This window comes from Armigeres subalbatus, chromosome 2 (assembly GCF_024139115.2).
Source record: "Armigeres subalbatus isolate Guangzhou_Male chromosome 2, GZ_Asu_2, whole genome shotgun sequence".
NCBI lineage: Eukaryota > Metazoa > Arthropoda > Insecta > Diptera > Culicidae > Armigeres > Armigeres subalbatus.
This window is the reverse complement of record NC_085140.1, coordinates 101,211,168-101,226,756: the sequence shown is the minus strand read 5'-3', so window position 1 is coordinate 101,226,756 and position 15,589 is coordinate 101,211,168. Positions and strand designations below refer to the sequence as shown.

General features: G+C 48.1%; 2 protein-coding genes across 2 annotated transcripts; one reads left to right on the top strand and one right to left on the bottom strand.

Moving 5' to 3' along the window:
* The first annotated feature begins 1,164 nt into the window (after positions 1 to 1,164).
* LOC134209104 (uncharacterized) lies at positions 1,165 to 2,670 on the top strand. Its single transcript, XM_062685082.1, has one exon. It carries the CDS (start codon positions 1,165 to 1,167, stop codon positions 2,668 to 2,670), a length of 1,506 nt encoding a protein of 501 aa, XP_062541066.1.
* A 10,742-nt stretch (positions 2,671 to 13,412) lies between these two features.
* LOC134214801 (probable ATP-dependent RNA helicase Dbp45A) lies at positions 13,413 to 15,271 on the bottom strand. The gene is made up of 3 exons (XM_062694106.1): positions 15,049 to 15,271; positions 14,268 to 14,986; positions 13,413 to 14,213 (listed from the first exon to the last, which is right to left on the bottom strand). The coding sequence occupies exons 1-3, from the start codon at positions 15,122 to 15,124 to the stop codon at positions 13,428 to 13,430; spliced, it is 1,581 nt and encodes a 526-aa protein (XP_062550090.1). The 5' UTR covers positions 15,125 to 15,271; the 3' UTR covers positions 13,413 to 13,427.
* Positions 15,272 to 15,589: the final 318 nt, after the last annotated feature.

The following is a 15,589-nucleotide window of genomic DNA, read 5'->3' as shown; positions in this document are numbered from 1 at the left end:
TGCGTGACTCTTTCGAAGTGAAGATGTGTAGTGTGCGGAAGGAAGTAAAGCAAATGCAGTTGAAAGAAGAAGGCAGCCAGACGAAGGAGAAGGCTCTGAGAACGCCTCTCAGAAATCCAGAGGTAGTAGTACCGAAGCAGTTAGAAAAGGAGCAGAAGGAAAAGAAGAAGATGGTCTCTCGGCGCGAGCAAGAGTCAGATGACAGTGAGGAATACTCCGAGGAAGAAGAAGAGGAAGAAGAAGACACCGTTTCGGATGAAGAAAGTGAAGAAGAATCTGAAGTAGAAACAGAAGAAGAGGAAACCGAAGATGAAGAAGAGGAACAAGCAAAGAAGAAGAGGAAACCTAAGCCGAAAATGAAGAAAGTCGTCGAAAACGGGCTGGGGCAGCAGCGCAGTGCGCCGACAAGGGCACAAATGGCGGCGAGGAACGGAGTAACAAAGAAGCTCCCGGTGTTCACCGGCAGACCGGAGGAATGGCCATTGTTTATCGGCACTTACGAGGCATCCAACGAGGCGTGTGGATTCACCGACGTCGAGAATCTCGTGCGGCTGCAGGAAAGCCTCAAGGGGCCAGCATTGGAAAGTGTTCGAGGGCAGCTGTTGTTCCCGAAATCTGTTCCGAAGGTAATAAGTAAGCTGAGACAGCTGTATGGTCGTCCGGAGCAACTGCTACAAAGTCATCTGGAGAAGGTGCGTAGGCTGGAACCGCCGAAGGCTGACAAATTGGCGACATTCATACCGTTCGGTACAGCTGTGGAGCAGCTCTGCGAGCACTTAGAGGCTGCCGGGTTAAAGCAACATTTGGTTAACCCGTTATTAGTGCAGGATCTTGTCGACAAGCTTCCTTCTGGCGACAAGCGTGAATGGGTGCGGTACAAGAAGCGGAAGAAGATGGTGACGCTCCGTACCTTCACTAATTTCATTTCGGGAATTGTGGCCGAAGCCTGCGAAGCAAACGTCTCTGTTGACTTCAAGCCCGAGGCGAAACCAGGAAGCTCCGGCTTCGGAAAAGGACGGAATAAGGAGAGAGGTGCCGTCTACAATCATAGCGCTACAGAGTCGGTCGTCAATGAGCCAGCCACGGTGGAATCTAGACAAAAGGGCATGCAAGGCTTGTAAGCGAACTGACCATCGTTTACGATACTGTCAGGATTTCAGGAGCATGACGCCGGCAGATCGGATGAAGCTTGTGCGGAAGTGGAAACTCTGCGACACATGCCTGAACGACCATGGCCATGCGGAGTGCAAGTTCAGAATGCGGTGCACCATTGGCGGGTGTATGGAAAGGCACAATCCGTTGCTGCATCAAGGGTCTGGAATGGTCGTTATGAACGCCCACATCCGGCTGAACAGCAGCATATTGTTCCGTATGCTACCGGTGACACTGTATTTCCGGGACAAATCCGTGACTACTCTTGCGTTTCTGGATGAAGGAGCATCAGTTACGATGGTGGAGAAAGCACTGGCAGACCAGCTGGGTGCCGAGGGCGTCCGGCAAAGGCTCGAGATCCGGTGGACAGGAGACGTGGCCCGCGTCGAAAAGGACTCGAGGAGAATCAGCTTAAAGATTTCTGCGGTCGGAGGAACGCAGCAATTGTTGATGAACGAGGTGTGCACTGTAGGAGAATTAGCGCTGCCAGAGCAGTCACTAGATGCTCGGGAGATGGTACACCGGTACGAGCATCTCCGCGGTCTACCAGTCACATCGTACCGGAGGAACCGGCCGAGAATCTTGATCGGACTGAACAATATTCATACGATGGCGCCGATCGACGCTAGACTAGGTGAACCTGGAGAGCCCATAGCGGTAAAGTCGCCATTGGGATGGACTATATACGGCCCAAGGCGTGGAGCAAAATCGTCCGACGCGCATATGGTTGGCTACCACGACGAAATTTCGAATGAACAGATACATGATCTGATCAAACGACAATACGCGCTGGAGGAGTCGGTGATCTGTAGACTGAAGGAGTCCGCAGAAGACAGGAAAGCCAGAGACATTCTGGAGACAACAACTGTACGAGTGGGAGAGCGCTTTGAAACCGGACTGTTGTGGAAATCCGATAATCCGCAGTTTCCGGACAGCTATCCGATGGCACTGCGTCGGTGCAAGCAGTTGGATAACCGACTGAATAAAAACCCTACGCTTCGAGAAACCGTGCGTAGGCAAATCATGGAGTATCAGGAAAAGGGATATGCACACCAGGCGACGACGGAGGAACTTAACAACGCTAATCCGAGCAAGGTGTGGTACATTCCGCTGGACGTCGTCGTAAACCCGATGAAAGGGAAAGTTCGTCTAGTGTGGGACGGTCGTGCGTCCGTGAAAGGAATTTCTTTAAACTCGCAGCTGATGAAAGGGCCCGATATGTTGGCATCGCTACCAGCAGTGATCAACCGGTTCCGAGAGCGGCGAGTCGGGTTTGGTGGGGACATCAAAGAAATGTACCACCAAATCAAAATCAGAAAGGAGGACAAATCAGCCCAGCGTTTTCTGTTTCGAGCGGTGGAAGGAGAAGCACCCAAAGTCTACGTGATGGACGTAGCCACATTTGGGTCAACGTGTTCGCCGAGCTCAGCGCAGTTCATCAAGAACAAGAACGCGCTGGAGTTTGCGGCGGAGTTTCCAGAGGCGGCAGAAGCACTACGTAGACGATTACTACGATAGTGTCGACACGGAGGAGGAGGCGATTCGCCGGGCGGAAGAAGTTAAATACGTCCACTCGAAGGGCGGTTTCGATATCCGGAACTGGGTCTCGAATTCGTCAAAGTTCCTCCGGAGGCTCGGAGAACAGAAAGTGGATCAGGCGGTTCATTTTAACCAGGACAAGGAGTCTGGCAACGAGAGGGTGCTCGGTATAATATGGAACCCGAAGCAGGACATATTTTCGTTCTCCACCGAGCACAGAGAAAGCGTAAAGGAGTATTTGCGAGGTGACAGGTCCCCACAAAGCGAGTCGTCTTGAGCTGCGTCATGGGATTCTTCGACCCGCTCGGATTGTTGGCCCCGTTCACGGTCCACGGGAAGATACTTGTGCAGGAGCTATGGAGAGCTGGCTGTGACTGGGACGAACAAATCGACGGCGAATGTTTAAAAAGTTGGCGACGTTGGATGAGCCTGCTGCCAGCAGTTGAAACGCTGCGTATACCCAGAAGGTATTTCGGAGATCTCTATTCTTCTTCTCCAATCGATTGAGCTGCATTTTCACCGACGCCAGTGAGTGCGCGTACGGAGCGGCGGCATATTTTCGAGTAGCGGTGGGCGATCACGTTAAGTGTTCTCTGGTGATGGCCAGATCAAAAGTGGCGCCGTTGAAGCTACAATCGGTTCCGAGGCTGGAACTGATGGCGGCAGTTCTCGGCTCAAAACTCTTGACAACTGTAAAGGCGAACCATTCGCTTACTGTGCGTCGGCAATTCCTGTGGACAGATTCCCAAACAGTGCTCAGCTGGATAAGATCGGAACAGCACAAATATAAACAAGCAGTGGCGTTCAAGATTGGTGAGATACTTGAAGGTACAAGCGTGGCAGATTGGCGCTGGGTGCCGACCCGGATGAATATTGCGGACGCCATGACGAAGTGGGGTGAAGGTCATCCCCTGGCATCTGATAGCCAGTGGTTCAGAATACCTGATTTTTTGTATGAGGCAGAGAATGCGTGGCCGGTACCGGACGTTACGTCGTCGAACACGGTCGAGGAAATGAAGGATCGTTTCCTTTCCCACGATTGAAATGGCAGTGGTCCAACGATCGACGTGAGAGTTACCAACCGCTGGAAGAAGCTGATACAAAAAACGGCTGCAGTTCTACAACTCGACGAAAATTGCCAGCGAAAAGCTAGGGGAGCGCCTATCTGGACGTTGAAGACTTCTGATGGGTATCGAAACATAATGAAGGCAGCGGTGAAGTCGGTCCAACAACCGTTCCAGCAGAGCGAGTTCCAACAACCAGAGGAGGTTCTTTGGAAGTCAGCGCAGAGAGAAGGTTTCTCGGACGAGTTGCATACGTTGCAGAAGAATCTTGTGAAGAATACAATGCATCCTCAATTATTGAAGTGGACAAACACGCTGTACACGTAGACGAAGCCGACGTTGGATGAAGTGGGAGTAATGCGAGTAGATAAGCGGCTGAAACAAGCCGCGTACATGCCGTACGATTTTTCTGCAAAGAAACCACATGATAACGGAGCTGCTTATCCAAGGTTATCACGAATCATTTGGCCAAGCGAACAAAGAGACGATGTTCAACGAACTGCGACAAAAAATCCATATCCCTAAGCTTCGTGTAGTGATACGGAAGGTGGTTGCTGAATGTGTCTGGTGCAAGGTACATCGGTGTCTACCGCAAGTCCCGCAGATGGCTCCGCTTCCTGTGCAGCGTGTAACCCCACACCTACGGCCATTTAGTGCGGTCGGTGTAGACTATCTTGGGCCCGTTACGGTGACGGTCGGCCGTCGGAGCGAGAAGCGGTGGGTGGCGCTGTTCACCTGTTTGGCAATTGGAGCGGTCCACCTCGAGGTAGTACATAGTCTGTCGACGCAATCATGCCTGATGGCGATTCGGAGGCAAACGTGAAATGCCACAGGAGTTCTTCTCGGACAACGGGACGAACTTTCAAGGAGCCAGTAAGGAGATCAGCAAAGTTGCGAGGAAGATCAATGAGGAATGTTCCGAAGCCGTTGGGTGTTCCACCACGAAGTGGAGCTTCAACCCTCCAGAACCCCCATATGGGTGGCGTCTGGGAAAGGATGGTGCGATCGGTGAAGGAGGCGTTGAAGGTTTTGACGATGGGCGGAAATTAACGGACGAGGTGTTGCAAACGACTCTCTCCGAGGCAGAGGACATGATTAATACTCGTCCTCTCACCTACATGTCGCAGGAATTAGATGGGCAAGAGACGATTACCCCAAACCACTTTCTGCGCGGGGCGGTCGTCGTGGAAGACCTGCAAATGGATGGACCGTTCCAGTTAGCTGACGCGTTGCGAGATGTGTACCGGCGTTCGCAGTACTTGGCGGACAGAATGTGGCAGCGATGGTACAAGGAGTACCTGCCGGGGATCAATCGGCGAACGAAATGGTGTGAAGGCCGTTAAAAGTCGGTGATCTTGTTTACGTGGTTAATGGACAGAATCGGAAGGCCTGGATCCGAGGTGTTGTGGAGAAGGTAATCGAAGCAACGGATGGCAAGGTGCGGCAAGCGGATGTGAGAACCAGTAGGGGTGTATTCCGGCGTGGAGTTATCAACTTGGCGGTATTAGAAGTTGTTGATGGTAATTCCGAATTATCCGGAAAACGGCTATCGGAGTTACGGGCTGGGGAGTGTTGACATAGCGGGCTGGTACTGTACTCACTCAATACGCTCACTCAATCGTGAACAGTGAGCGCTACCCAAACGGTGAGAAACATGTTCAACCAGTCAATAAGGCGCGATGTCGTTGGATTTGTTTACGTAGAATTAATAAAGAAGGTGAACGAAAATAGAACGTTTGAAGTGAAAAGTTTGGCAGCGTATTCATTTAACGGACAAGTGGAAGGAGAAATTATTAGTAAATTGTAGTTTCGGATTACGATCTTTATTTGAAGAGTGATCAAACAGCCAAAGCGGAGTTAAACTCAGTAGGGGAGAAGCGAGTAAAGCAGACTCGTAGATTAGATAGACTAGCGCCGGAAAGTTGGTGTTGTTTGTTGCATTGGTCAGATTCCACGGAAAATAAGGAAACTATTACTTTTTTGAGCTGATCACAAGACTGCTGCAGAAAAAATAGTCTTTCTTTGGACCGATTCCGAACACATATCAAAGAACATTGTGGCCAAATTTCATTAAATTTGGTCGACAAACCCCCCCCCCCCCCCCGCCAATAATAGAACAAAACCTGCCAAAGCCGTCTTTTCCCCTATTATATTATACAATTATAGGGTACGAGACATAATTTTGGTACAGAAAAGGAAGAAACAATTTATTTATCTAGAAGCGGGCAAATTCGAAAGCTAATGTTGGGTAGTCGAATGAACATGGTGGCCTAAGTTTTGTTGGTGGTCTGTCTGGTGCGAAACCGGAATCTGTACAGTGAACTGCGTCGCTTGGACAAGCCAATTGAAATAGCTGTTGCTAAAGTAGGTGAAACGTCTGTTGCTGAGCACTGTGAAACGATTCAAAAGGGTATCCTTTGGGGAAGATCCATTAATTACGAGTTAGCAACGGCGCGACCCACTTACGCCACAAACGCCTTATCAGCCAAATCCCACGTTCATACCATGCGACAGCTATCTCTGTTTACGTCATAGTCAGCACTTTCTCGGAAACCATATAGATTGCCAAAACTCAGAACTGCAACGGACCACCCAAAAGCAGACTCAACATTATCAACATAAATATAAACATCCGATTGATCCCTCAGGAACCTTCCTTTTAGCTATAAGCAGAATTGTAAATTAGTCTTAAGTGAACCGTCAATAAAGAAGGAGCAAGCTCCAATAAAATATTTTTTTAGTAGAACCTAAGGTAGATTTATTAACTTACGTAACGCAAAAATTGGGCATTTTCGTCAGGTATTCGACAGGCTGCGAAATGGTGAGTTGACATCCGGGAAGGGGCGCCTAACATAGCTCTGGTCCTCACAAGTTCCAATACTCACGCTTCCACGGGTCTTCCGATGACAATTGACCGCCAGATAAGGGTTGCGTACTTAGCTGGTAGTGCAGCCTGGGCACTGTTGTCCTTCTGACATCAGCTAGAGTGAGAGGGTGCGTCCTGTGGGGTCTGCCTAGGATGTGGCGTTTGTCCACCAAGGAGGTGCGGCTCCAACAGCGTCTGTTCTGGCATCCAGCGGCTGAGTATGAAATGTTATTCCCCGGAAGCTATACCTAAGATGGCAGCCCCATCCCGGTGGACAGGGAACCTTGGGACAACAACCTACTGTTCCCGAAACACCAATTTGTTCGAGAATCCGATAATGAAAGAATACGGACTGATTTTACGGCGACGACTCTTAGCGCGAAACAACGGACACGAATAGGAACATGGGACGTTTTAACCCTAGCCCAGCAGGGTAAATTGGCACAACTTGCCAACGAGGCACGCCGCATGAAGCTTGAGATCCTGGGACTGAGTGAAGTCCGTGGGCCAAACTTTGGAGAACACAGAACGCCGTCGGGACTGGGATACTCTGGTTTATGAGGTGAACACGCTCCCCGGCATCGAGGAGTTGGCTTCCTACTAAGCGCTCAGGCAAACTCTGCGCCAATGAAGTGAGAACCTACACGCCAAAAAATATTGCAGTCGATACTACTATTCCGAGGGTTATTTTAAGAATATGCACCGACGATTTTCAGCAGACAACAAACCCGTTTGATTTTACCATGCGCGCAGTAAAAATCAACTGTGGCCCATGCGGAATGTTGTCACATGAACTGAAACAGTGGTGAATTTCTCTGAAACCATGGTAAAATTAACTGTAATTTCAAGGTAGTTTTAAAACCAGAGCGTAGTCTACAAAATAGTAGTTTTTACCACGGAATTTTTTTCTGTGTATAAGTCAAAGGATAATCGTTGCCAGATTTAGAACATGGGTCCGAAACCTTACTATAATCCAATGTTATGCGCCAACCGATGCTGCCGATCTGCAAGACAAAGAGAACTTCTACAGTCAACTCAATGCCGTCGTAGATAGAATTCCGAAGGGTGATATCAAGATCTGTTTGGGCGACTTCAATGCGAAGATCGGATCCGACAACTCGAACCATGAGCGCATTATGGGACGCCATGGTCTCGGTGAAATAAGCGAAAACGGAGAGTTGTTCGCAGAATTCTGTGGTAATAATGACATGGTGATCGGGGGTCGCTCTTCCCTTATCGACCGGTTCACAAGGTCACGTAGGTCTCTCGTGACGGTTTTACAGAAAATCAAATCGACCACATCTGCATCAGACGAAAATGGAAACGGAGCCTTCTGTACGGAATAAACGTAGTGCCGATATCGCGTCTGATCATCACCTCCTCATCGGCGAAATACGCCTGCGCATAGTGCGGATTCGTTGGCAGGAGGAAAGAGTTAGACGACGACGACAACACACGCCAACTTGAAGATGCCACGGTGAAACGGTCCTTCGTTGAAGAACTGGAGACGCGTGCTGCAGATATTCCGGAAGGTGGCAGTGTTGAAGACCAATTGACCGCCATCAAGAATGCCTTCATCGCCACCAGCGAGAACAATCTGGGCGAACTGCGCACCCAGAGAAAACAATGGATCACCGACCTGGAGGAAGATAGAGGAGCGAAGAAAAGCCAAAGCCGCGATAGAGCGATCAAAAACCAGAGGGACCAAAGTCTTAGGCCGTCAACGATACGCGGCTCTTGAGAAGGAAGTAAAACGCTCATGTCGACGGAACAAGCGAGCGTGGGCAGACTCTCTGGCCGACGAAGGAGAGAGAACCGCCGCAACCGGGGACATTCGCCTCCTCTACGATATCTCACGACGCTTAAACGGGGCGAAGATGAATGCAACGATGCCTGTGAAAGAGGCGAATGATCAGTTATTGACCGACCCAACTGACCAGCTGAAACGCTGGTTCGAGCACTTCGAACAACTTTTTCAAGTGCCAGCCAGGCAATCACTACCTCGGCATGATCTGCCTAGGATCCTAGGTCAATACCGAAGCTCCATCACTGCTAGAGATTCAAACAGCCATCCAAAGCATGAAATCGAATAAAGCCCCAGGGGTCGTTCGCATATCAGCCGAGATGCTCAAAGCTGACCCCATGACATCCGCTCAACTACTGCGTCGTTTATTTCGTAATATCTGGGACACCGCAACTTTCCCGGTGGACTGGATGCAAGGTATCTTAGTGAAGGTGCCCAAGAAGGGTTACCTGACTGTATGCGATAACTGGCGAGGCATTATGTTGCTTTGTACCGTTCTCAAAGTTCTGTGCAAAATTATCCTAGCCCGGATTCAGGAGAAGATCGATGCGACTCTCCGGCGGCAGCAGGCCGGATTCCATGCCGGAAGATCCTGTGTGGATTATATTGTCACGCTCCGCCTCATTCTGGAGCAGGTCAACGAATTCCAAGAGTCCCTCTACTTGGTATTCATTGACTACGAAAAAGCTTTCGACCGTCTCAATCACGAGAATATGTGGGGCGCCCTGAGACGCAATGGAGTTCCTGAGGAAATCATCAGCCTCATCGAAGCACAGTACGAGGCCTTTTCGTGTAGAGTGCTGCACAATGGGGTCCTGTCCGACCCTATCCGGGTCGTAGCTGGTGTGAGGCAAGGATGTATTCTATCACCGTTACTGTACCTCATCGTAATCGATGAGATTCTGGTAGATGCGATTGACCGTGAACCAAACCGCGGGCAGTTATGGCAGCCTATAACCATGGAGCACCTGAACGACTTTGAATTGGCTGATGACGTTGCACTCTGATATGCAGAGTAAGCTCAACGACCTTGCCGAGCGCTCCTCCTCGGCAGGTTTAGTCATCGACGTCAACAAAACCAAATCGTTGGATGTAAACACGGTGAAACCTTCCAGTTTTACAGTAGCCGGGCAACCAGTGGAGAATGTTGAAAGCTTCCAATATCTTGGTAGCCAAATGGCGATCAAAATCGACATAGACGCACGGATCAAGAAAGCAAGGGCTGCCTTTGCGAGTTTAAGACATATCTGGAAAAACAGACAGATAAGTGAACGCACCAAAATACGAATTTTCAACTCTAACGTGAAATCTGTGCTGTTCTACGCTAACGAAACATGGTGTGTATCAGTAGAGAACACTCAACGGCTGCAGGTGTTCATTAACAGATGCCTGCGGTATATAATTCGGGCCTGGTGGCCTCACAACTGGATCTCAAACAACGAGCTCCATCGTCGTTGTCACCAGAGGCTGATAGCAACAGAAATTCGGGATCGGAAGTGGGGCTGGGCCGGCCTCACTCTACGTAGGGGCGGAAACGAAATCTGTAAACAAGCATTAGACTGGAACCCACCGGGACATCGCAGCAGAGGCAGACCCAGAGGCTCATGGCGGCGAAGCCTCAATAGAGAAATAAAAGAAGTCGACCGAAATCTAACCTGGCAATAGGTTAAAGCGATAGCCAGGCAACGCTCAGGATGGAGATCTTTCAAGTCGGCCCTTTGGACTACCGAAGGTGTACAGGATCCATAAGTAAGTAAGTAAAATTCTCATTTAGGCTATCGTGTTTGGAACCCTGTGAAGAAAATGATTGTGATATGAACTTTATCGAAACCGGTTTCGCGAGTAATAAGCTGGACAATCGATTGGCGACCGTGACAGTTGTTAAGCCAGTTGAAGCTAAGGCAGACGAGAATGAACTAGAATAGGAAAAGTACTAATTGTCGGTTGATGAATATGTCAGTCTAGAACAGCGGTTCTCAACCTGGGGTACATGTACCCCTGGGGGTACCTTCGCTGGCCCCAGGGGGTACCTCTGATAAAAATCCGTAATGGCGGATGTATCACAATTCCGATAAAACTGTATTATTGAGTTTTGAGATTTTTTATTTCTAAAACTTTCTATCGTACATGATATGCATGGCAATCAATAAATCGAAGATTTTTCAATTCTGTCCACAACAATCAGGACTGTAGGACCATCTTTTGTCCAACAACAACAGACAACAGACTTGGAACCTTCGGTTCAAGAGGCTCGGAAGTCTTCTTTTAAGAGACTTCTAAGCCTCATTGTTAGAAGCTTGGAAGCTCCCTTCAAGAGGCTCGAGGCTGATAAGCGTCCTTCCAAGATGCTCAGATACCTCCTTTATATCACTGGTAATCCTCGATTCTAGAGGCTCGCCTCCTTCCAAGAAATTCGAAAGCCCTTTTCCAAAAAAGATCGGAAGCTTCATTTCAAGAATTCTTCGGAATTTTCTTTTTCATCTTCTTCAAATTTTCCAGCCATCTTCATTAGAAACTAGGAAATCTCATTTTAAGAGGTTCGGAACACTCATATCGAAAGGCTCGATAATCTTCTTTCCAGAGGACCGTAAACCTCCATTCTAGAGGCTGTGAAGTTTCGGAAGCCTCATTTTAAAAGGGGGGAAACTCTTCAAGAGGCTTGTAAGCCTCTTTTCAATCTACTCCTTTCAAGAGGCTCGGAAGCCTCCTTTCAAGAGGCTCGGAAGCCTCCTTTCAAGAGGCTCGGAAGCCTCCTTTCAAGAGGCTCGGAAGCCTCCTTTCAAGAGGCTCGGAAGCCTCCTTTCAAAAGGCTCGGAAGCCTCCTTTCAAGAGGCTCAGAAGCCTCCTTTCAAGAGGCTCAGAAGCCTCCTTTCAAGAGGCTCAGAAGCCTCCTTTCAAGAGGCTCAGAAGCCTCCTTTCAAGAGGCTTGAAGCCTCCTTTTAAGAGGCCTCGGAGGCCTCCTTTCAAGAGGCCTCGGAAGCCTCCTTTTAAGAGGCTCAGAAGCCTCCTTTCAAGAGGCTCAGAAGCCTCCTTTCAAGAGGCCTCGGAAGCCTCCTTTCAAGAGGCTCGGAAGCCTCCTTTCAAGAGGCTCAGAGCCTCCTTTCAAGAGGCCTCAAGCCTCCTTTCAAGAGGCTCGGAGAGCCTCCTTTCAAGAGGCCTGAAGCCTCCTTTTAAGAGGCTCAGAAGCCTCCTTTTAAGAGGCTCAGAAGCCTCCTTTCAAGAGGCTCAGAAGCCTCCTTTCAAGAGGCTCAGGAAGCCTCCTTTCAGAGGCTCAGGAAGCCTCCTTTCAAGAGGCTCGGAAGCCTCCTTTCAAGAGGCTCAGAAGCCTCCTTTCAAGAGGCCCGGAAGCCTCCTTCAAGAGGCCTCGGAAGCCTCCTTTTAAGAGGCTTGGAAGCCTCCTTTTAAGAGGCTCGGAAACCTGTTTTTAAGAGGATCGGAAGCCTCCTTTTAAGAGGCTCGGAAGCCTCCTTTTCAGAGGCTCGAAAGCCTCCTTTCAAGAGGCTCGGAAGCCTCCTTTCAAGAGGCTCAGGCCTCCTTTCAAGAGGCTCGGAAGCCTCCTTTCAAGAGGCTCGGAAGCCTCCTTTCAAGAGGCTCGGAAGCCTCCTTTTAAGAGGCTCGGAAGCCTCCTTTTAAGAGGCTCGGAAGCCTCCTTTCAAGAGGCTCGGAAACCTCCTTTCAAGAGGCTCGGAAGCCTGCTTTCAAGTAGCTGGGAAGCCTCCTTTAAAGAGGCTGGGAAGCCTGCTTTCAAGTAGCTGGGAAGCCTCCTTTCAAGAGGCTCGGAAGCCTCCTTTCAAGAGGCTGGGAAGCTTCCTTTCAAGAGGCTTGGAAGCCTACTTTCAAGAAACTCGGAAGCCTCCGGAAAAAGAGGCTGAAAAGCGTCCTATCTTAATGCTTAGCATCCACTTAAAATGCTCGGAGACCCCTTTCAAGAAGCTTGGAATTCTTGTATCAAAGAGGCACGGAGTCCTTTTTTCAGGATGATTGGGAGCCTCGTTACAAGTTGCTTGGAGGCCTCTTAAAATTCTCAAAGACTTGTAGGAAGCTTGATCTATGAACTTAGTTTGAATTGCGAAATTTCGAGGAATAACAAAAATTTCAGACATGTTTCTGGAGAGCCATGTATCCCGTTAGTTTTCTGGTCTGTTTATAACCTTAGCAGCAATATCCAGCACGATTTGGTTGCAGCAACTCAAATGTGACTATATTTTGTTGCATATGGGTCGCAGAAACTTTTGTGCAACATGTGTGCTGCTCGAGAATATATCTCATTTACAGCGAAAAAAAAGGGGGTACCTCAATAAAAACATAAGTTCGAAGGGGTACCAGTCAAGAAAAAGGTTGAGAACCGCTGGTCTAGAAAAAGATGTTGAATGTGGTTAAATCGAAAAAAAAAGCGGATGATGTATCAGAACTGAATGAGTACTGCAGTCCTGAAGAGGAGGTCGAATCGGAAAATTCAGTTATGTAAGGAGGTGTCCGCTACTACGCCTACCAAATATTTTTCGATAAAGGTGCCTAATTTTGAAACATCTTACTTTAGATGCCTTTCGCCATACTGATACAAAAATTAACTCCTAGTGTGCCACTGTAAGCACGCTCAAAGTGGGCGATTCATTGTTTACCGGAAGGGAAAGAAAAGTGCAATGGTCACTGGCCATGTTCCACCTGGCGGTGCTAAATGATAAGCAATAACAATGTCTCCATTTTAATATCTTATACCAACGCACATTTGGAGCATCTTACCAGGATAAGACAGGCGGAATCCGCTTCATGGAGGAAGCAAACAGACCATGAATTGCATCAGGAGTTGGGAAAAACATCATTATCGTTCAAAGCACTAAGATCAAACGACTGACAAATTATCGGGACATAGTTTTCACTATGACTGGCAGACTGGCTTTCAAATTTAACACGGTCAGCCTTCTTTTTTGCAGGCTTTAGAGGATTTCTTCCATTGAAAATAGCACAAATGAGAACTAAAACAGAGTAATTATCGAACATGTTAGTTTGTATTTACTTTACCTTTTAATTTGGTTTTAACTTTTAGCTTCCCTTTCAATGTGCTCTGCTTATTTATTTTCATCTTATTTTTCGCCTCATCTAACTGCTCAGTTGAGACAAACTTCCGCTTTTTAAATTTTTTGCTTTGCACGGCACCCTTGAAACGTTCATCCTTGATCGTTACGGATACATCTTCCGCGCTGACTACTTTTTTGCGCATTTCGTTCTCCTTCCTTAACCGTTCCTTCCGCTCTTCAGCTCGCATTTTTTTCTCCTGTTTCCACTTATCTTCCATCTCGTCCGGATCCAGCCCTTGCTCAATCCACCTCTTTCGTCTGTAATTATGCTGCCTCTCATCGAAGTCCTTATTGTCCAAATTCATTTCAGCCTCTCTCCGTGCAACGCTGACTTGCATGAAGATCCGTTCCACTAACCGTTGATCGATGGGATGTTCGATCAGCTTTGTATTGATTAGGCTCTCAATTTCACCCAGAAACTCCAAATCTCTCGGAAATCGGAAAATCGAAATGGCCAATCCTTTCCGTCCAGCACGAGCAGTTCGCCCAACACGGTGAATATACTCATTAGGAACCTTTGGCAACCGATGGTTCAGGACGAGCTGTACGTTCGGAATGTCCAATCCTCGACTGGCCACATCTGTTGCAATTAGTACTCTCACATGTTTAGATTTGAATCTGTTTAGTGCCGCTACCCGTTCCTTTTGCCTTAGAAATCCATGCAAACAAACGTTATCAAAACCGATAGTATTCAGTGTTGTCGACAGTACCTAGAATAGAATATCACAGTTAAATTGAGCCCATTCGCGATTCCCTTAATTTACCTGACAATCTTTTTTGGAATTCGTAAAAATCATAACACTGGCCTCCTCATGATCTTCCTTAAACTTGCGCAGAGTTTCTATCAGCACCATGTCCCGATCATAATCCGCACACAAAATGTATCTCTGATCTAACGTTTCAACAGTTGCGATTTCACTTTCTTCCGACCATTCGAATGCATCTTCTCTGATCGGAAATATACTGCTCTCTCGCATAAACTCCTTCAGTGTGGCCGAAAAGAACAAATTCTGTCGTTTTTTCGGCAGAAACCGATCAATTGCCGCCAAATCCTCGTCAAAACTTCCACTAAGCACCCTGTCGGCTTCGTCTACCACCAAAAACTGTAGCGCTCGGAACGAGTACGTGTTGCACCCGGTCAAATGGGACGCCAAGCGACCCGGCATGGCCACCACGATGTGCGGTCTGCTCTGCAGCCGTTGTGCCTCCAGCAACTGGTCTGTCCCACCGGTTATAACGCATACTTTCACGCCCATCGGTTGTCCTGCTACTGAAAACTGTTCTGCAATTTGATACGCCAGTTCGTGTGTCGGCGTTAAAACCAGGGCAAAATTGCTGGTTGGCTCTTCACTCAGCTTTTGCAGGATCGGTAACGCAAAGGCGAACGTCTTTCCTGAGCCGGTTTTCGCGGCACCGATACAATCCTGGCCTTCAAGAATTCGCGGAACGCACGCCACCTGGATCGGAGTAGGTCGACGGAGACCTATTGAGGGAAAGTGATCTCATTGAATCGAAATGCTAACCCACCAACACACATCAACTTACCCAACTTGTCCATCTGGTTTACGATCCACGGTTTCAAATCAAGATCCGAAAACTTTTTGTCAGCATTTTGTGCCATTTTTGCATTGGAATATTCAAGGGTTGAACTTTTTAGATAGCTGATAAATTAAATAACTGAGATTAATTGAATAAGAACACTGATGAGTAGTGCGATAAACGGGATGCACGTGTTTATTTGTTATTGTTTTGGAAACCGTTCTGTTCTGCTCTGTTCGTGCTTCGCGGCGTTCGTGGTAACCAGGTGGTAACGGCGGTAACAAAAGAGGGTGGTGTCAAAATCACACACGCTAATTTTTTTCTACTCACTGGCAAATGCTGCAATCAAGATGAATACACAGCTAGGTGTTTCAATTTGCCCAGTTTATATGGGGCACACACTTGTGGTATTCGTATCATGGTACAAGGCGACAAGAAAATAATTTCAAGGCTATCTTTAATGAAGACAATTATTGGTATGACACTCATTTCAAGATTTTTGTACCATGGTACGAATACCACAAGTGTGTCCCCCATATTATGGACG